General features: G+C 46.6%; 2 protein-coding genes across 2 annotated transcripts in view; one reads left to right on the forward strand and one right to left on the reverse strand.

Moving 5' to 3' along the window:
- The window catches only part of usp24 (ubiquitin specific peptidase 24), a 51,790-nt gene extending 35,750 nt beyond the window's left edge, over positions 1 to 16,040 (forward strand). Inside the window, 21 exon segments of the mRNA XM_029686347.2 lie at positions 3 to 248; positions 371 to 469; positions 575 to 657; positions 755 to 896; positions 1,028 to 1,226; positions 1,229 to 1,355; positions 1,464 to 1,588; positions 1,738 to 1,879; positions 1,966 to 2,116; positions 2,539 to 2,634; positions 2,746 to 2,963; positions 6,613 to 6,910; positions 7,051 to 7,153; positions 7,269 to 7,387; positions 7,689 to 7,802; positions 7,917 to 7,982; positions 8,117 to 8,183; positions 12,912 to 12,990; positions 13,184 to 13,259; positions 13,346 to 13,543; positions 13,752 to 16,040. Of these exon segments, the coding sequence (XP_029542207.2) occupies positions 3 to 248; positions 371 to 469; positions 575 to 657; positions 755 to 896; positions 1,028 to 1,226; positions 1,229 to 1,355; positions 1,464 to 1,588; positions 1,738 to 1,879; positions 1,966 to 2,116; positions 2,539 to 2,634; positions 2,746 to 2,963; positions 6,613 to 6,910; positions 7,051 to 7,153; positions 7,269 to 7,387; positions 7,689 to 7,802; positions 7,917 to 7,982; positions 8,117 to 8,183; positions 12,912 to 12,990; positions 13,184 to 13,259; positions 13,346 to 13,543; positions 13,752 to 13,814 (2,811 nt within the window). The 3' untranslated portion in view covers positions 13,815 to 16,040.
- Positions 16,041 to 16,092: 52 nt separating this feature from the next.
- On the reverse strand, positions 16,093 to 17,950 carry bsnd (barttin CLCNK type accessory subunit beta). The gene is made up of 3 exons (XM_029687023.2): positions 17,667 to 17,950; positions 16,383 to 16,462; positions 16,093 to 16,230 (listed from the first exon to the last, which is right to left on the reverse strand). The coding sequence occupies exons 1-3, from the start codon at positions 17,841 to 17,843 to the stop codon at positions 16,122 to 16,124; spliced, it is 366 nt and encodes a 121-aa protein (XP_029542883.1). The 5' UTR covers positions 17,844 to 17,950; the 3' UTR covers positions 16,093 to 16,121.
- Positions 17,951 to 19,979: the final 2,029 nt, after the last annotated feature.

Raw genomic sequence — 19,979 nt, forward strand, 5'->3', positions numbered from 1 at the left:
AGTTCCTCCCGCCGGTGGACAGTCGCTCTGTGTCGGGGTTCGTAGGGTTAAAGAACGGTGGAGCCACCTGCTATATGAATGCTGTGTTCCAGCAGCTGTACATGCAGCCTGGCCTGGCTGAGGCCTTTCTGTCTATAGAGGACGACACGGAGCAGCCAGACGAGAGTGTTTTCTGTCAGGTCCAGTCTCTGTTCGGACACCTGATGGAGAGCAAGCTGCAGTACTACGTCCCTGAGAACTTCTGGAAGGTATCCGAACATGCGCAGACGCGGACATGCACACGCACACTCATTCAAGTACACTACACAGTACATACTCAACTAACTACCCGCGTTTCCTTTGAAAATAATGCATGTTTTTGTTTCTGTAGATCTTTAAGATGTGGAATAAGGAGCTGTATGTACGAGAGCAACAGGATGCCTATGAGTTCTTCACTTCACTGGTGGACCAGTTGGACGAGCACCTTAAGGTTTCACACACTCCACTATCTACTTATCTACTTATCACACATATTTGTACTATAATGTGACACACACCTTTTTATTATTGAGATGTTGTCTGTTTTGTTCTTTAGAAAATCGGCCGTGAGCAGATCTTTAAGAACACTTTCCAGGGAATCTTCTCTGATCAGAAGATCTGCAAAGACTGTCCTCACCGGTAAGCTCACACATGTGTGTGTATATACACACACACACACACACACACAGCCATCACTTTTAAACCCCTAACTATAACCTCTGACCCCTGATCGTAGATATGAGCGAGAGGAGACGTTTATGGCGCTGAACCTGGGTGTGACTTCGTGTCAGAGTCTGGAGATCTCATTGGACCAGTTCGTCAGGGGGGAGGTGCTGGAAGGAACCAACGCCTACTATTGCGAGAAGTGCAAGGAGAAGGTGTGTGTGTGTGTGTGTTAATGTATACATAAGGAGGATGTGTATTAATGTGTGTGTAAACAGGATGTTTATTAAGTCGATGTCCAGTGTTAGTGTACATGTACGTTAACTTGGTGTGTGTATCTCTCCAGCGTACCACAGTGAAGCGGACCTGCATAAAGTCCCTGCCCAGTGTTCTCTGTATCCATCTGATGCGCTTCGGATTCGACTGGGAGAGCGGACGCTCCATCAAATACGACGAGCAGATCAGGTTTCCCTGGGTGCTGAACATGGAGCCCTACACAGTGTCTGGCATGGCTCGTCAGGATGGGGGGGCGGAGGGGGGAGAGGGCCGGGGGAGGCAGGTGGCTCACCCAGGAAGAAGGTCACTATCTCTGAGAACTACGAGCTGGTGGGAGTCGTAGTCCACAGCGGACAGGCGCACGCTGGACATTACTACTCCTTCATAAAGGACCGACGGTGAGAGACTAACACTTAAGTGTTATAAACAAATATCCTATTTTTAAGACAAGGAAATTACATTGATCATAAATAGTCATCTTACCATTCTGCTCTCCTCTCCTGTAGGGGAAGTGCTAGAGGAAGGTGGTATAAGTTTAATGACAATGTGGTCGAGGAGTTTGACATGAACGACGAGACACTGGAATACGAGTGCTTTGGAGGAGAGTACCGGCCTAAAGTCTACGATCAGTGTAAGTCCTATTTAACAGGTAGACCAAATAGTGGATGTAAATGGTCCCTCTGGGTAGTGTCCTTGGTCCCCTTTTTTTCAGTTCCTTCTGTACATTAATGACAAACCCATAAAATATCCAACCTAACATCACTTTGTGTGTGTGTGTAGCTAACCCTTACCCAGATGTGCGGCGGCGGTATTGGAACGCCTACATGTTGTTTTACCAGAGGATCAGTGACCAGAACTCTCCTGTTCTCCCTAAGAAGAGCAGAGTCAGCGTCATGAGGCAAGAGGCAGAAGACCTCACGCTGTGAGTCTCACACACACACAGCCTACATACACACACCTCATGCACACACACACAACTCACACTGTAACCCTCTCTTTTTCATGTAGTTCGGCGCCCTCTAGCCCAGACGTCAGTCCCCAGTCATCCCCTCGCCCTGCCAGGGCCAACAATGACCGTCTCTCTGTCCTGACCCGCCTCGTACGGAAGGGAGAGAAGAAAGGACTGTTTGTGGAGAAGATGCCTGCTAGGATCTACCAGGTAACTACACTGGACTGGTTCGGTGGACCACATTTTGTAATCAGTCACCTTCCATGAGACCTGAGGACTTTAAAAAAGCACCCTGTGTTAATGCCTAGGCTTTAGCTCAGTTCGCTAATCAAATGTTATTGGTCACATACACATATTTAGCAGATGTTATTGGTCACATACACATATTTAGCAGATGTTATTGGTCACATACACCTATTTAGCAGATGTTATTGCGGGTGTAGCGAAATGCTTTTGTTCCTAGCTCCAACAGTGCAGTATAACACTGTCTTGTGGCGCACAGACAAACTCCTCTCCCCTTCCCCCTCCATTTTTCTGTCTGTCTCTCTCTCGGTGTCTCTGTCTCTCTCTCGGTGTCTCTGTCTCTCTCTCGGTGTCTCTCTCTTTCTCTCTGTGTGTTTATCTGTCTATAGATGGTGAGAGATGAGAACCTGAAGTTTATGAAGAACAGAGATGTGTACAACAGCGACTACTTCAACTTCACTCTGTCACTGGCCTCCGTCAACGCGGTATGTGTTTGTGTGTGTAAGATAAACAGAGACGTGTCTGCATAATTCAAAGTTATGCCTGACTCTTTTAAAACTGTTCTTATAAGGTGTGTGTGTGTGTGTGTGTTGCAGACAAAGCTGAAGCACCCAGCCTATCAGGCCATGGCCAGAGTCAGTCTCCAGCTAGCAGTCCACTTCCTGTTCCACACCTACCTCCACACCAAAAAGAAGCTGCGGGTGGACACAGAGGAGTGGATGACTACGGTGGAGGTGCTGCTGTCTAAAAGCAGTGAAGCCTGTCACTGGATGGCTCAGTACCTGGTGGGACCTGAGGGACGAGAGATCACCAAGTCAGTACTACTATAATACTGCTATAGTACTGTGACTGTATTACTGCCACACCAGCAGTCATAAGTTATGACCGCAGTCAAATTCCATGTGACCATTGAGTCATCTCCTCTTATGTACTCTGGACATGTTGGTAGTACCCAGCTCCATAACGACCATCAGGTCATAATGGCCTGGTACTCGGGGCTCTATTGTCCCTCTAACCACTCTGACATCAATGCACATGAAATCAGAAATCACATCAAACACTTATCAAAACAGTATCATGCTTTTAAAACTCACCATTAGGCAAAAAATATTTACTTCACTGTGATGGCAATTTGAAGAAAGAAGTTCAACAACAGGTTGAAACTGAGTGGAAAACGTGGTCATTTCTAAGCCAAACGCAGTGAAATGGACAGCCGTTTCTAAGGTGATGATTCAGTCAGTGTTTAAGACGTTGCATGTAGAACCTTCATTTGCATATTAGAGCTTGTGCAAACTCTTTCAAATAGCCTATAGTCGCATCATGAAGTCCATTGTATGTTTTGATTCTGAAGACAGACAGGTTTGTATAATTCACAACTAAAATTGCCAAAACCGACATCTAGAGTATAAGACCTGTTTCAAATGATCACTTTTATGCTCAACGAAACCACTTGCTCTGGGTATTTTTTTTTCCAATTATATTATTCTAACAAAAAAAATAGCCAGATAGCATACATTAGGCCGATTCCTATTCTGTTCTTCTGAAATATATTTTCTTCATATCATAATGTTTATTTTAGGCCAGACTAAAATGAATAATGGATTTATTGTGATGGTGTATATTAAATAGGTTTATTCAACTTTTTTAATGTAGATGTTCCAAAGGTGCGCATCGCCAAGTGGTAAGGGTAGGTAAGAACACATCTGCCACGCTGATCCTCAACATGGGGGCCCCTCGGGTGCGTGCTCAGTCCCTTCCTGTACTCCCTGTTCACCCATGACTGCATGGCCAAGCACAACTACCAACACCAAGTTTTCCGACGACACAACAGTGGTAGGCTTGATCACCGACAACGATGAGAAAGCCTATAGGGAGGTGGTCAGAGATGCCAGGATAACATCTCCCTCAACGTGATCAAGACAAAGGAGATCATCGTGGACTACAGGAAAATAATCGCAGAGCACGCACCCATTCTCATCGACGGGGCTGTAGTGGAGCAGGTTGAGAGCTTCCAAGTTCCTTGGTGTCCACATCACCAACAAACTATCATGGTCCAAACACAAGACAGTTGTGAAGAGTGCATGACAATGCTTATGGCACCTCAGGCTATTGAAAAGATTCAGCATGGGTCCTCAGATCCTCAAAAGTTCTACAGCTGAACCATCGAGAGCATCCTGACTGGTTGCATCACCACCTGGTATGGCAACTGCTCGGCCTCCGACCGCAAGGTACTACAGAGGGTAGTGCATACGGCCCAGTACATCACTGGGGCCAAGCTACCTGCCATCCAGGACCTCTATACCAGGCGGTGTCGGAGGAAGGCCCTAAAAATTGTCAAAGACTCCAGCCACCCTAGTCATAGACTGTTTTCTCTGCTACCGCACGGCAAGCGGTACCGGAGCGCCAAGTCTAGGTCCAAACGGCTTCTTAACAGTTTCTACCCCCACGCTATAAGACTCCTGAACAACTAATCAAATTGCTACCCGGGCTATTAGCATTGATCCCCTCCCCATTTTTACACTGCTGCTACTCTGTTTATTAACTATACATAGTCACTTTACCTCTACCTACATATTACCTCAATTTCTTTGACTAACCTGTGCCCCCGCACATTGACTCTGTACCGGTGTATATAGCCTCGCTACTGTTATTCTATTGTTGCTCTTTAATTATTTATTTATTTATTTTTGGTCCACACCATTTGTATTCGGTGCATGTGACAAATAAAATGATTTAATTTGTATGTGTAGAGACCTGACGTTGCCAAATATATATTTGTTAATTAATGGCAAATTGCCAGCTGACAATTTCAAGACCGCCACAGCCTTTATACTAACGACTAACTACTCCTCTCAGCTGCCTACTGCACTGAGGCTAGGTAACACGGTCACCACCGATAAATCCATGATAATCAAACATTTCAATACGCATTTCTCTACGGCTGGCCATGCTTTCCTCCTGGCTACCCTGACCAATAGTTCCGCCCACCCGCAGCTACTTGCCCAAGCCTCCCCAGCTTCTCTTTCACCCAAATCCAGATAGCAGATGTTCTGAAAGAGCTGCAAAACCTGAACCCGTACAAATCAGCTGGGCTAGACAATCCAGACCCTCTCTTTCTAAAACTATCCACCGCCATTGTTGCAACCCCTATTACTAGTCTGTTCAACCTCTCTTTCGTATTGTCCGAGATCGCTAAAGATTGGAAAGCTACCGCGGTCATCCCCCTCTTCAAAGGAGATGACTCTAGACCCAAACTGTTAGACCTATATCCATCCTGCCCTGCCTTTCTAAAGTCTTCGAAAGCCAAGTTAATAAACAGATCACTGACCATTCTGAATCCCACCGTACCTTCTCCGCTGTGTAATCCGGTACCATGCTCAAGGTACTAAACGATATCATAACCGCCGTCGATAACAGACAGTACTGTACAGCCGTCTACATCGACCTGGCCAAGGCTTTCGACTTTGTCAATCACCGTATTCTTATCGGCAGACTCAACAGCCTTTGTTTCTCAAATGTCTGCCTCGCCTGGTTCACCAACTACTTCTCAGAGTTCAATGTGTCAAATCGGAGGGCCTGTTGTCCGGACCTCTGGCAGTCTCTATGGGGGTTCCACAGGGTTCAATTCTTGGGCCGACTCTTTTCTCTGTATATATCAATGATGTCGCTCTTGCTGCGGGTGATTCCCTGATCCACTTCTACGCAGACGACACCATTCTGTATACGTCTGGCCCTTCTTTGGACACTGTTAACTAACCTCCAAACGAGCTTCAATGCCATACAACACTCCTTCCGTGGCCTCCAACTGCTCTTTAATGCTAGTACAACCAAATGCATGCTTTTCAACCATTCGCTACCCGCCCGCCTGACCTAGCATCACTACCCTGGACGGTTCTGACCTAGAATATGTGGACAACTATAAATACCTAGGTGTCTGTCTAGACTGTAAACTCTCCTTCCAGACTCATATTAAACATCTCCAATCCAAAATCAAATCTGAAATCGGCTTTCTATTTCGCAACAAAGCCACCTTCACTCACGCCGCCAAACTTACCCTAGTAAAACTGACTATCCTACCGGTCCTTCGGTGACGTCATCGACAAAATAGCTTCCAATACTCTACTCAGCAAACTGGATGCATTCTATCACAGTGCCATCCGTTTTGTTACCAAAGCCCCTTATTCCACCCACCACTGCAACCTGTATGCTCTCGTCGGCTGGCCCTTGCTACATATCTCTGTGTTGTTCTTTCTGCCACACTGCTTTGCTTTATCTTGGCCAGGTCGCAGTTGTAAATGAGAACTTGTTCTCAACTAGCTTACCTGGTTAAATAAAGGTGAAATCATTTATTATTTTTTATACTATAATACTACTACTCTACACAGAACCACTGTAGTACTACTACTTATATCTTACATTTCTACTCATCAATCTAACTGATCTTCTCTCCTCCCTCCTTCCAGAGTGTGTCTGTTGGAGTGTGGGGTGAGGGAGGTGAGGGTCGTAGTGGCAGCGATCTTGGAGAAGACCTTAGAGAGTGCGCTCCACTTCGCTGACTCTGGATTGGACAGCCTGACCGACGCGCTCCTCTCCCTATTGGACAAAGACGTTCCTGAGAACGTCAAAAACTGCAACCAATACTTCAGCCTCTTCAGCAACTTTGCTCAGAGAGGCTCTGGTCCGTGCCATTTGTTGTTGAAACACTCAGCGTATCGTAGGATGCTCATCTTTCTCCTCGGACCCAACAGACAGAACAACCAGGTACTCGCAGCACACACTGAATTCCTACTCCGCTGCAGTGAAATGCATATGACAGGATGTTATTGTTGATGGTTCTGGAAGTTAATGACCTTTTTTCTCACTCTCGCTCCCTGTTCCTGTGATTCCTTCTCCCACTCTAGAATCGGAGGTGGAGTCCAGCCCAGGCCAGAGAGTTCCTGCATCTCCACTCCACTCTGGCCCTGATGACTCTCCACTCAGACCTCAACACACAGCACACACATGGTAACACAAACGCACACGCCTTACCGCAGTTAGGATGGTTCCATAATACGCTGATGTGTGTGTTTCTCAGATCAAGGTGTGTGTAAGCTGATGTGAGTGTGTGTGCGTTTCTCAGATCAAGGTGTGTGTAAGCTGATTGTGAGCAGTATCCCTGCCTCCTCCCGCCTCCTCCCCCTCAACGCTGACATCATGGCCTCGCTCTTCAGCCCCGAGGGACAGCCTTACCTGCTAGAGGTAACATACACACAGTCTCACACACACACACACACACACTGAGGAGTATTTCTGGCTGTAATAAAGCCCTATTGTGGGGGAAAACTCATTCATGTGAAATCCATAGATTAAGGCCTAATGAATTTATTTCAATTGACTTATTTCCTTTATATGAACTGTAACTCAGTAAAATTGTTGAAATTGTAATATTTTTTGAACAGTAACTCAATAAAATCGTTGCAATTGTAATATTTTTGTTCGGTGTATATGGAAGAGGCAGTTATTCTTTTTTTTTTTAAACGTTTTTTTTTTTTGTCTGTAGGTGATGTTTGCGGTGCGGGAGTTGTCAGGCCCTCTGACTGTGCTGATAGAGATGGTGACGTACTGCTCCTTCTGTAACGAACCCTTCTCCCTCGGAGTACTACAGCTGCTCAAGGTAAGAACTACAACTGCCAGTTGTGAACAAATCCATTTCCACAGAGGACTCCAAATCCCAGCACAAACCACATCATTACTCTTCTGACCTGTGTGTGTACGTTTATGTATATAGACTCAGTTGGAGACCGCTCCACCCCATGAGTTGAAGAACGTGTTCCAGCTGCTGCAAGAGCTGCTGGTGAGTGACCGCTGTCAATCAAACCTGTCTGTGCATTCGGGTTGAGCGATTTAACAGACCATAATTAGTTTGGGATGGGGAATCCATGCCCCGACGAGGCAGTGTAATACACACGGTGTAACGTGTGTTCTCAGGTGGTAGAGGACCCTCTCCAGACCCAGAGACTGAAGTACGCCTTTGAGTCAGAAAAAGGCCTGCTAGGTAGGCTACCTTCCACTGGAAGTGTGTGGAGAGTGTGTGTATTTGTAAGGCGTGTGGAGAGTGTGTGTAAGGCGTGTGCAGAGCGTGTGTATTTGTAAGGCGTGTGCAGAGCGTGTGTATTTGTAAGGTGTGTGCATTTATAAGGCGTGTGGAGAGCGTGTGCAAGGTGTGTGGAGAGCGTGTGTATTTGTAAGGTGTGTGGAGAGTGTGTGTAGGCGTGTGCAGAGCGTGTGTATTTGTAAGGCGTGTGCAGAGCGTGTGTATTTGTAAGGCGTGTGGAGAGCGTGTGTATTTGTAAGGCGTGTGAAGAGCGTGTGTATTTGTAAGGCGTGTGAAGAGCGTGTGTATTTGTAAGGCGTGTGCAGAGTGTGTATTTGTAAGGTGTATTTGTGTGCAGAGTGTATTTGTAAGGCGTGTGCAGAGCGTGTGTATTTGTAAGGCGTGTGCAGAGCGTGTGTATTTGTAAGGCGTGTGGAGAGCGTGTGTAAGGCATGTGCAAGGTGTGTGGAGAGCGTGTGTATTTGTAAGGAGTGTGTGTATTTGTAGGCGTGTGGAGAGTGTGTGTATTTGTAAGGCGTGTGGAGAGTGTGTGTAAGGCGTGTGGAGAGTGTGTATTTGTAAGGCGTGTGGAGAGTGTGTGTATTTGTAAGAGCGTGTGTAAGGCATGTGTGTGTGTATTTGTAAGGCGTGTGCAGAGCGTGTGTATTTGTAAGGCGTGTGCAGAGCGTGTGCGTGTGCAGAGCGTGTATGTGCAGAGCGTGTTGTGCAGAGCGTGTGTAAGGCGTGTGCAGAGCGTGTGTATTTGTGAAGAGCGTGTGTATTTGTAAGGCGTGTGCAGAGCGTGTGTATTTGTAAGGCGTGTGCAGAGCGTGTGTATTTGTAAGGCGTGTGCAGAGCGTGTGTATTTGTAAGGCGTGTGCAGAGCGTGTGTATTTGTAAGGCGTGTGCAGAGCGTGTGTATTTGTAAGGCGTGTGCAGAGCGTGTGTATTTGTAAGGCGTGTGCAGAGCGTGTGTATTTGTAAGGCATGTGGAGAGCGTGTGTAAGGCGTGTGCAGAGCGTGTGTAAGGCATGTGAAGAGTGTGTGTATTTGTAAGGCGTGTGCAGAGCGTGTGTATTTGTAAGGCGTGTGAAGAGTGTGTGTATTTGTAAGGCGTGTGAAGAGCGTGTGTATTTGTAAGGTGTGTGGAGCAGAGCGTGTGTAAGGCGTGTGAGCGTGTGTTTGTAAGGCGTGTGGAGAGCGTGTGTATTTGTAAGGCGTGTGGAGAGCGTGTGTATTTGTAAGGCGTGTGCGTGTGGAGAAGTGTGTGTATTTGTAAGGCGTGTGCAGAGTGTGTATTTGTATTTGTAGAGTGTGTATTTGTAAGGCGTGGCAGAGTGTGTATTTGTAAGGCGTGTGCATTTATAAGGTGTGTGGAGAGCGTGTGTATTTGTAAGGCATGTGCAGTGTGTGTATTTGTAAGGCGTGTGCAGAGTGTGTATTTGTAAGGCGTGTGCAGAGCGTGTGTATTTGTAAGGCGTGTGCAGAGCGTGTGTATTTGTAAGGCGTGTGCAGAGCGTGTGTATTTGTAAGGCGTGTGCAGAGCGTGTGTATTTGTAAGGCGTGTGCAGAGTGTGTATTTGTAAGGCGTGTGCAGAGCGTGTGTATTTGTAAGGCGTGTGCAGAGCGTGTGTATTTGTAAGGCGTGTGCATTTATAAGGTGTGTGGAGAGCGTGTGCAGAGCGTGTGTATTTGTAAGGCGTGTGGAGTGTGTGTATTTGTAAGGCGTGTGCAGAGCGTGTGTAAGGCGTGTGTAAGGCGTGTGCAGAGCGTGTGTATTTGTAAGGCGTGTGGAGAGTGTGTATTTGTAAGGCGTGTGGAGAGTGTGTATTTGTAGGCATGTGGAGAGTGTGTATTTGTAAGCGTGTGGAGAGTGTGTGTATTTGTAAGGCGTGTGGAGAGTGTGTGTATTTGTAAGGCGTGTGGAGAGTGTGTATTTGTAAGGCGTGTGGAGAGTGTGTATTTGTAAGGCGTGTGGAGAGTGTGTGTATTTGTAAGGCGTGTGGAGAGTGTGTGTATTTGTAAGGCGTGTGAAGAGCGTGTGTAAGAGTGTTGTATTTGTAAGGCGTGTGCAGAGCGTGTGTATTTGTAAGGCGTGTGCAGAGCGTGTGTAAGGCGTGTGCAGAGCGTGTGTAAGGCATGTGCAGAGCGTGTGTAAGGCGTGTGAAGAGCGTGTGTATTTGTAAGGCGTGTGCAGAGCGTGTGTATTTGTAAGGCGTGTGCAGAGCGTGTGTATTTGTAAGGCGTGTAGAGAGTATGTGTAAGGCGTGTGCAGAGCGTGTGTATTTGTAAGGCGTGTGCAGAGCGTGTGTATTTGTAAGGCGTGTGCAGAGCGTGTGTATTTGTAAGGCGTGTGGAGAGTGTGTGTAAGGCGTGTGCAGAGCGTGTGTAAGGCATGTGAAGAGTGTGTGTATTTGTAAGGCGTGTGCAGAGCGTGTGTATTTGTAAGGCGTGTGCAGAGCGTGTGTAAAACGTGTAGAGCGTTGTAAGGCGTGTGCAGAGCGTGTGTATTTGTAAGCGTGTGCATTTATAAGTGTGTATTTGTGGTGTGCAGAGCGTGTGTATTTGTAAGCGTGTGCAGAGCGTGTGTATTTGTAAGGCGTGTGGAGGCGTGTGTATTTGTAAGGCGTGTGCAGAGCGTGTGTAAGGCATGTGAAGTGTGTGTATTTGTAAGGCGTGTGCAGAGCGTGTGTATTTGTAAGGCGTGTGAAGAGCGTGTGTATTTGTAAGGCGTGTGAAGAGCGTGTGTATTTGTAAGGCGTGTGAAGAGCGTGTGTATTTGTAAGGCGTGTGCAGAGCGTGTGTAAGGCGTGTGCAGAGCGTGTGTATTTGTAAGGCGTGTGCAGAGCGTGTGTATTTGTAAGGCGTGTGGAGAGCGTGTGTATTTGTAAGGCGTGTGCAGAGTGTGTATTTGTAAGGCGTGTGCAGAGCGTGTGTATTGTAAGTGTGCAGAGCGTGTGTATTTGTAAGGCGTGTGCAGAGTGTGTATTTGTAAGGCGTGTGCAGAGTGTGTATTTGTAAGGCGTGTGCAGAGTGTGTATTTGTAAGGCGTGTGCATTTATAAGGTGTGTGGAGAGCGTGTGTATTTGTAAGGCATGTGCAGTGTGTGTATTTGTAAGGCGTGTGCAGAGTGTGTATTTGTAAGGCGTGTGCAGAGCGTGTGTATTTGTGGCGTGTGCAGAGCGTGTGTATTTGTAAGCGTGTGCAGAGTGTGTGTATTTGTAAGCGTGTGCAGAGTGTGTATTTGTAAGCGTGTGCAGAGTGTGTATTTGTAAGGCGTGTGCAGAGTGTGTGTTTGTAAGCGTGTGCAGAGCGTGTGTATTTGTAAGGCGTGTGCAGAGCGTGTGTATTTGTAAGTGCATTTATAAGGTGTGTGCAGAGCGTGTGCGTGTGTGTATTTGTAAAGGCGTGTGGAAGTATTTGTAAGGCGTGTGCAGAGCGTGTGTAAGGCGTGTGCAGAGCGTGTGTATTTAAGGCATGTAAGGCGTGTGCAGAGCGTGTGTATTTGTAAGTAGTGTGTAAGGCGTGTGGAGAGTGTGTATTTGTAAGGCGTGTGGAGAGTGTGTATTTGTAAGGCGTGTGGAGAGTGTGTATTTGTAAGGCGTGTGGAGAGTGTGTGTATTTGTAAGGCGTGTGGAGAGTGTGTGTATTTGTAAGGCGTGTGGAGAGTGTGTGTATTTGTAAGGCGTGTGGAGAGTGTGTATTTGTAAGGCGTGTGGAGAGTGTGTATTTGTAAGGCGTGTGGAGTGTGTGTATTTGTAAGGCGTGTGGAGTGTGTGTATTTGTAAGGCGTGTGGAGAGTGTGTATTTGTAAGGCGTGTGGAGAGTGTGTGTATTTGTAAGGCGTGTGGAGAGTGTGTGTATTTGTAAGGCGTGTGAAGAGCGTGTGTAAGGCATGTGAAGAGTGTGTGTATTTGTAAGGCGTGTGCAGAGCGTGTGTATTTGTAAGGCGTGTGCAGAGCGTGTGTAAGGCGTGTGCAGAGCGTGTGTAAGGCGTGTGCAGAGCGTGTGTAAGGCATGTGCAGAGCGTGTGTAAGGCGTGTGAAGAGTGTGTGTATTTGTAAGGCGTGTGGAGTGTGTATTTGTGTATTTGTGTAGGCGTGTGGAGAGCGTGTGTATTTGTAAGCGTGTGCAGAGCGTGTGTATTTGTGGGCGTGTGGTGTATTTGTAAGGCGTGTGGAGAGTGTGTGTATTTGTAAGGCATGTGAAGAGTGTGTGTATTTGTAGTGGAGTGTGTGTATTTGTAAGGCGTGTGGAGTGTGTGTATTTGTAAGGCGTGTGGAGTGTGTGTATTTGTAAGGCGTGTGGAGTGTGTGTATTTGTAAGGCGTGTGGAGTGTGTGTATTTGTAAGGCGTGTGGAGAGTGTGTGTATTTGTAAGGCGTGTGGAGAGCGTTTGTAAGGCGTGTGCAGAGCGTGTGTATTTGTAAGGCGTGTGCAGAGCGTGTGTATTTGTAAGGCGTGTGCAGAGCGTGTGTAAGGCGTGTGAAGAGCGTGTGTATTTGTAAGGCGTGTGCAGAGCGTGTGTATTTGTAAGGCGTGTGCATTTGTAAGGCGTGTGGAGAGCGTGTGCAAGGTGTGTGCAGAGCGTGTGTATTTGTAAGGTGTGTGCAGAGCGTGTGTATTTGTAAGGTGTGTGGAGAGCATGTGTAAGGCGTGTGTGTGTGTGACACTCCTCTCTTGTTTGCAGCATTGATGCACCAGAGTAACAACGTGGACAGCAGCCGCTGCTACCAGTGTGTCAAGTTCCTGGTTACCCTGGCACAGAAGTGAGTTCCTCCAGAGACCAGGAAATATGTTCCTGTCGCCACCCTTTTGTCTCAGGCTGAAAATATTGAATGGAAGTAGATTTGACCGTTGCAGCAAGTACATGAAAGTAACAAAGAAAATTTGGTTCAGTTAAAACCTCTCATTTCATACTTCCTGATTTCACATCAAGTGTTTGTCTGTCTCTTTCTCCAGGTGTGCTCCTGCTAAGGACTATTTTAAAGATCTGTCTGGTCACTGGAGCTGGGCAGTGCAGTGGCTGCAGAAAAAGGCAAGCATCAAGCACACAACGCACACACAATTTCGTGTGTGTGTGTAGAGTATGGGTTAGTGTTACAGTGTGTGTTTCTCTGTCAGATGTCAGAACACTACTGGACTCCTCAGAGCAACGTGTCCAATGAGACGTCCACAGCCAAAACGTTCCAGCGCACCATCTCAGCCCAGGACACGCTGGCCTACGCCACAGCGCTGCTCAACGAGAAGGAGCCATCTGGCAGCAGCAACGGCTCTGACGGCAGCCCAGCCAACGAGAACGCAGACCGCAGCCTCCGACAGGTACAGCTTGACAGAGAGGTAGCAAGTATGAAGAGCTCAGTAGCGGTCCTAGAATAGAGCCTTGTCAGGGTATTGTCACTTCTCAGGACTGGGCTGAGCTCAAAATCTTGGCTGAAGAGTTTTGTATGAATCGGTTTCATAAAGATCTCTTACTCTGAGATGTCACGTCTCCTGTAATCTCTCTCTCTCCCCTCTCTCTTTATCTCAGGGTTCCGAGTCTCCCATGATGCTCGGTGATTCAAAGAGTGATCTGGAGGATGTCGACCCTTAGGAGAAGCTACCAGACACAATCCCTCCAATGGAGAGAAGGCTCCAGACAGCCAATCAAAAGACTGCTTTTCACCTCTGATTGGCCAGAGTTTTGAGGGAGAGGCCCGCTACAGCCTGGTTGGCGGAGCAACAAAGGATGCGTGAAATATCTTGAGTGACTTCCGGCCAGACTAATGTAATCAGAGCTGGAGGAGAGTTGAGACCAGACTAATGTAATCAGAGCTGGAGGAGAGTTTAGAGACCAGACTAATGGAATCAGAGCTGGAGGAGAGTTTAGAGACCAGACTAATGGAATCAGAGCTGGAGGAGAGTTGAGACCAGACTAGTGGAATCAGAGCTGGAGGAGAGTTTAGAGACCAGACTAATGGAATCAGAGCTGGAGGAGAGTTTAGAGACCAGGCTAATGGAATCAGAGCTGGAGGAGAATTTAGAGACCAGACTAATGGAATCAGCTGGAGGAGAGTTGAGACCAGACTAATGGGTTACAGTGCAGTTTATTCTTCTCTTACTGGCTGAGTCAGAAAGTTCACCCCTTTGCCTTTGTAGTTCACTACTTTGGGCCAAAGGTTCAGTGACGGCTAGTGGTACTAGACTGTATCGGCAAAAGGGTGTCATTTCAGATGGAGCCACTATTGTCTCACAAGGAAGGGATGGGTTTGTTTTGTAAGTTGTTGCTCATATTTGGCAATGTAACTAAACAGACCATATTCATTATTATAAAGATCTGTTCGATAGCTGTAATCTGAAATGTAAGATAATATTTTAAAGTCTCCTGTGCTCCACTCTGTAGATGTGTGTATGTGTGAGCCCGCGGTATGACCTGCTCTGGAAGAACACACACACACACGTTTAAGCAGGGTTTTTAAGTATGCACTTTATAGTCCACCCCAGTGTATAGTGGAGTAGAGCAATAGTGATCAGGTTCGCTAGAGCAGCTTAACCATCCTCAACACACACACCATCACACGCACCTGTCTTTCTTTTGGTGTTAGCACTTCTTATCACACCAAACTTAGTTTTCAGCTTGTTACACACAGTACACACAGCCGATGCCACCGTAGAGAACACGCGCTCCTATGGCTATGTCTGTTGCTCCGGTAACCACAGTGGTATCTAGGAATGGCGCAGTCTACGGAGGGTTCTAGAACACGAACGGAACCAAACCAACCAATAATTCAGCGCTCTCCCCTCCCCTACAGCGAATCACAGCGCTGGATTTGAGGTATTTTAATTTCTTTGATTTTGGTTTCTCCTGACGTCGCTGTACTTATGCCACCACCACTGCCCTGTGACACACACACCAGAGAGAAGGTCATCGTGCCAACCAGAGGAGAGATCAGGAGCAAGTTTTACTTTGGGTGCCAATGAAATACACACACTGTCTTCCCCTCTTTTATTTATTTATATATATACACACCATACTCTGCTTTATCATAATTATTTGGCGCTGGGTTTTTCTTGTTTTGCCTTTTTATCTTTGTTAGTTCAGGTTTGCCTTTGGACACAGAGGGGCATAACCTCTGACCCCTAAGCTCTGATACCAAACCCCACCCCACCTGGACCTCTGACCGCTAACCTCTTGACCTAACCCAACTCCTGGGAGAATTCTAGTGCCTTCATCTCCCAACTCCCATCACCTCTGAAATCAAATTTTATTGGTCACATACACGTGTTTAGCAGATGTTTGTGGGTGTAGTGAAATGCAAAGTTTCTTAAGAGCTCAAAGCGAGGCAGCCCTCTGTCAGTGCCATTTTTAAGCGTCCCTTGTCCCTCTCACACCAATCCCCTACCTGGCAACAGATGACTTGCTATAATGAACTGTGTGTATGTTACCATGCTGTGTATTGACCAGCAGACTTGACTGGGCCCTCATCCTGGTCTTAGAAGGCTGTCTCAGGTTTCAGGTGTGTTCTAGGTCTGGTGTGCCAGTGACACAGCACTCCTCACTCAGAGCCTACTGCTCAGTTTGACCCTCCACAGCACCTGTAGTACTTCTCAGAACAGTACCATCTGTGGTGTGTAGTAAGGGGGGGAGGGAGGGATGGAATTACGGAATGATATGGATCCAGATTTTTATTCTGTCTCATTCTGCTTTGAGCATCACTCCTGCTGAAGGCCAGTCCAAGGCAGGACCATTCATGTTGAAACCCAGTTTTCATTTGTACATCAGTTTGATTATGGGGAAATTTGATATAAAATAAACTGGAATGCCCAACCTTTTTGTAAACTTTGTCTTGTTCTTTGTGTGTCTGTGAAACAGGAGTGATCACAGTAAAATATCAAATTCATAAAATATGTTTATTTCAGGTCAAGCCAGGTGTAGTATAGGACAGCTGTGGGAAGAGTGGAGCTGGAGGACCAGAGGGACAGACAGGGCAGGGCTGACCTTGTTATCATGGAAACCAGCCAGTGTAACACTGAGAGAGAGAGAAGTGGGAGATACGTCAGTCTTGTATCTCAATGCTCCATCACATAAACATACATTCATGATCACATTACTTCCTAGTAATACTACATATTAGTATATTACTGGAGTGTATATATGCATGTGTGTGTGTGTATACAGTACCTGATGTTTTTCTCCCCTGCAGCAGCATCCATGCTGTCCCTGGCTCCCCTCTCCTCCAGGCTCTGTGAGATCAACACCACCTGACAAACAGAAACACAGATTTAATGACCCAGTTTGTTTATTCCATGCACACTCATTCTGTGTTTAGTATGGCTCAGGGAGAGACCGAGTGGAGACAGACCGCACGTCCTGCTACTATACTGAACAAAAATATAAATGCAACATGCTACAATTTCAAAGATTTTACTGAGTTAGTTTAGAGAAGTCAATCAGTCAATTGAAATAAATGATTTAGGCCCTGGTATATGGATTTCACATGACTGGCAGGGGCGCAGCAGGCCAACCCACTGGGGATCCAGGCCCAGCCAATCAGAATGATTTTTTTTTTTTTCCCACAAAAGGGCTTTATTAAAGACAGAAATACTCCTTAGCACCCCCCTCCCCCTCAGATCAGATGATCCTGCAGGTAAGAAGCCGGATGTGGAGGTCCTGGGTTGGCGTGGTTAAACGTGGTCTGTGGATGTGGAGGTCCTGGGTTGGCGTGGTTACACGTGGTCTGTGGATGTGGAGGTCCTGGGTTGGCGTGGTTACACGTGGTCTGCGGTTGTGGAGGTCCTGGGTTGGCGTGGTTACACGTGGTCTGGATGTGGAGGTCCTGGGTTGGCGTGGTTACACGTGGTCTGTGGATGTGGAGGTCCTGGGTTGGCGTGGTTACACGTGGTCTGCGGTTGTACGGCCAAGTTGGATGTACTGCCAAATTCTATAAAATGACGCGGCTTATGGTAGAATCCTCTCTGGCAACAGCTCTATTGAACATTTCTGCAGTCAGCATGCCAATTGCACACTCCCTCAACTTGAGACGTCTGTGGGTTGTGTGACAAAACTGCACATTTTAGAGTGTCCTTTTATTGTCCCTTTGATCATACTGTTTAATCAGCTTCTTGATTTGCCACACCTGTTAGGGGGATGGATTATCTAGGAAAGGAGAGATGATCACTAACAAGGATGTAAACATGCATATGGAACATTTCTGGGGTCTTTTCTTTCAGCTCATGAACATGGGACCAACACTTTACATGTTACGTTCATAATTTTGTTCAGTATAAATCATATGTCCAAACCACCATCCTGTTCAACACACACACTAAAATATCTCTTTCATACACATATGTAAGGTGGTTCGTGATTGCTTGATTGATAACCTTACCTGGGACCTGAAGACTTGCGTTGGCTGGCTCCCTGAGGTAAGTTTAAACTTGAACATACACACACACCTGTTCTTACCTTAGGGTAGCACTGGCAGAGGCTCCACGCGGTGCCAAGGGTGATCATGGTGATCCCCAGAGAGCAGAGTGTTGCGTAGATGTGAGGTCGCTCCTGAGTCATAACGAACAGACCGACTAACAACACACACATCCCCGCAGCGATCAGACCATACCGATACGGCTTACCCTCCACCATGCTGCTACCCTGACCAATGAAGTCTGAACCAAACCCACTTTGGTATGGAGCTTAGCTAAGGCTATGTTATGCTCTGGGTCAGATACTACTGAAGGTGAGGGAGAGGAGGAGGTTCAAGATTTGTAATTCAGCAACAGAGTTCCACTCTGCTGGTTATTACAGCCTGCAGACAGAATAAGGTGTGTGCATGTGGACGTTTTTATGTATACTTGTGGGGACCAGAAGTCCCCATAAGAATAGTAAAGAAACACAAATCTGACCAACTGGGGACATTTTGCTAGGTCCCCACAAGGTCAAATGCTATTTCTAGGGTTAGGTTTCTGGGTTAGGGTTAGGGAAAATAGAATTTTGAATGGGACTGAATTGTTTGTCCCAAGAAGGTCAGTTATACAAGACTGTGTGTGTGTGGTTTTACTATCCTTGTGGGGATCAGAAATCCTCACAAGGATAGTAAAACAAGAACAGTTCTGACAGGTGGGGATATTTTGCCAGTTCTCACAAGGAAAAATGCTATTTAAGGCTTAGTGAAACTATGATTTTGAATGGGAATCAATTGTTTGGTCCCCACAAGAATAATACAATGTTTGTGTGGTGTCCAGTGGTGGGTCACCTTGTCCTACCTCCAGTTCTACTTGAAGTAAATGCTTTCTCAAGGAGAGATGAAGGGGAGAAGGCTGTCACTCTGCTAGGAGGCCCACAACTCCTTCTCCACCGTCCTATTTTCCTCTCCCCTTTATCTCTCTCTCTCTCCTTGAAAGCATTTACTTCGAGCGTAACTGAGGTTAGAACAGAACAAAGAAACTGAGCAAACATACAGTGTATTCGGAAAGTATTCAGACCCCTTCACTTTTTCCACTTTTTGTTACGTTTACAGCCTTGTTCTAAAATTGATTAAATATTTTTTTCCTCATCAATCTAGACACAATACCCCATAAGTGAAAAAACAGGTTTTAGAATTCTTTGCACATTTATTTAAAAAAAAACTGAAATACCTTACTTACATAGGTATTCAGACCCTTTGGTATGAAACTCGAGCTCAGGTGCATCCTGTTTCCATTGATCATCCTTGAGCTGTTTCTACAACTTGATTGGAGTCCACCTGTGGTAAATTCAATTAATTTACATGATTTGGAAAGGCACACACCTGTCTATATAAGGTCCCACAGTTGACAGTGCATGTCAGAGCAAAAACCAAGCCATTGGGTTGAAGGAATTGTCCGGGTACCAAAACATTTCTTAAGCATTGAAGGTCCCCAAGAACACTGGCCTCCATCATTCTTAAATTTAAGAAGTTTGGAACGACAAAGACTCTTCCAACAGCTGGCTGCCTGGCCAAACTGAGCCATCGGGGGAGAAGGGCCTTAGTCAAGGAGGTGACCAAGAAACGATGGTCACTCTGACAGAACTCCAGAGTTCCTCTGTGGAGATGGGAGAACCTTCCAGAAGGACAACCATCTCTGCAGCCCTCAACCAATCAGGGATTTATGGTGGAGTGGTCAGACAGAAGCCACTCCTCAGTAAAAGACACATGACCGCACGCTTGGAATTTGCCAAAAGGCACCTAAAGGAATATCAGACCATGAGAAATAAGATTATTTGGTCTGGTGAAACCAAGCTTAAACTCTTTGGCCTGAATACCAAGCATCACCTCTGGAGGAGACCTGGCAACAGCCCTAAGGTGAAGAATGGTGGCCTCATGCTGTGGGGATGTTTTTCAGCGGCAGGGACTGGGAGACTAGTCAGGATCGAGGGAAAGATGAACGGAGCACAAGAGCGTACAGAGCGATCCTTGAGGAAAACCTGCACCAGACGCTCAGGACCTCCGACTGGGGGGGCGAAGGTTCACCTTCCAACAGGACAACGACCCTAAGCACACAGCCAAGACAACGCAGAAATGGCTTTGGGACAAGTATCTAAATGTCCTTGAGTGGCCCAGCCAGAGCCTGGACTTGAACCCGATCGAAAATCTCTGGAGAGACCTGAAAATAGCTGTGCAACGACGCTCCCCATCCAACCTTAGAGCTTGAAAGGATCTGCAGAGAAGAATGGGAGAAACTCCCCAAATACAGGTGTGCCAAGCTTGTAGCATAATACCCAAGAAGACTCAAGGCTGTAATCAATGCCAAAGGTGCTTCA

The sequence above is a fragment of the Oncorhynchus nerka genome, linkage group LG17, assembly GCF_034236695.1.
Source record: "Oncorhynchus nerka isolate Pitt River linkage group LG17, Oner_Uvic_2.0, whole genome shotgun sequence".
NCBI classification, from domain to species: Eukaryota; Metazoa; Chordata; class Actinopteri; order Salmoniformes; family Salmonidae; genus Oncorhynchus; species Oncorhynchus nerka.

Excerpts from the sequence above, each read along its gene's own strand:
- bsnd (XM_029687023.2), bottom strand. The coding sequence starts at position 17,843 with ATGGTGGAGGGTAAGCCGTATCGGTATGGTCTGATCGCTGCGGGGATG. Across the intron at positions 16,463-17,666 it reads TCTGCCAGTGCTACCCTAAG|GTGGTGTTGATCTCACAGAG; the intron begins GTAAGAACAGGT and ends TCTGTTTGTCAG. Across the intron at positions 16,231-16,382 it reads GCAGGGGAGAAAAACATCAG|TGTTACACTGGCTGGTTTCC; the intron begins GTACTGTATACA and ends TCTCTCTCTCAG.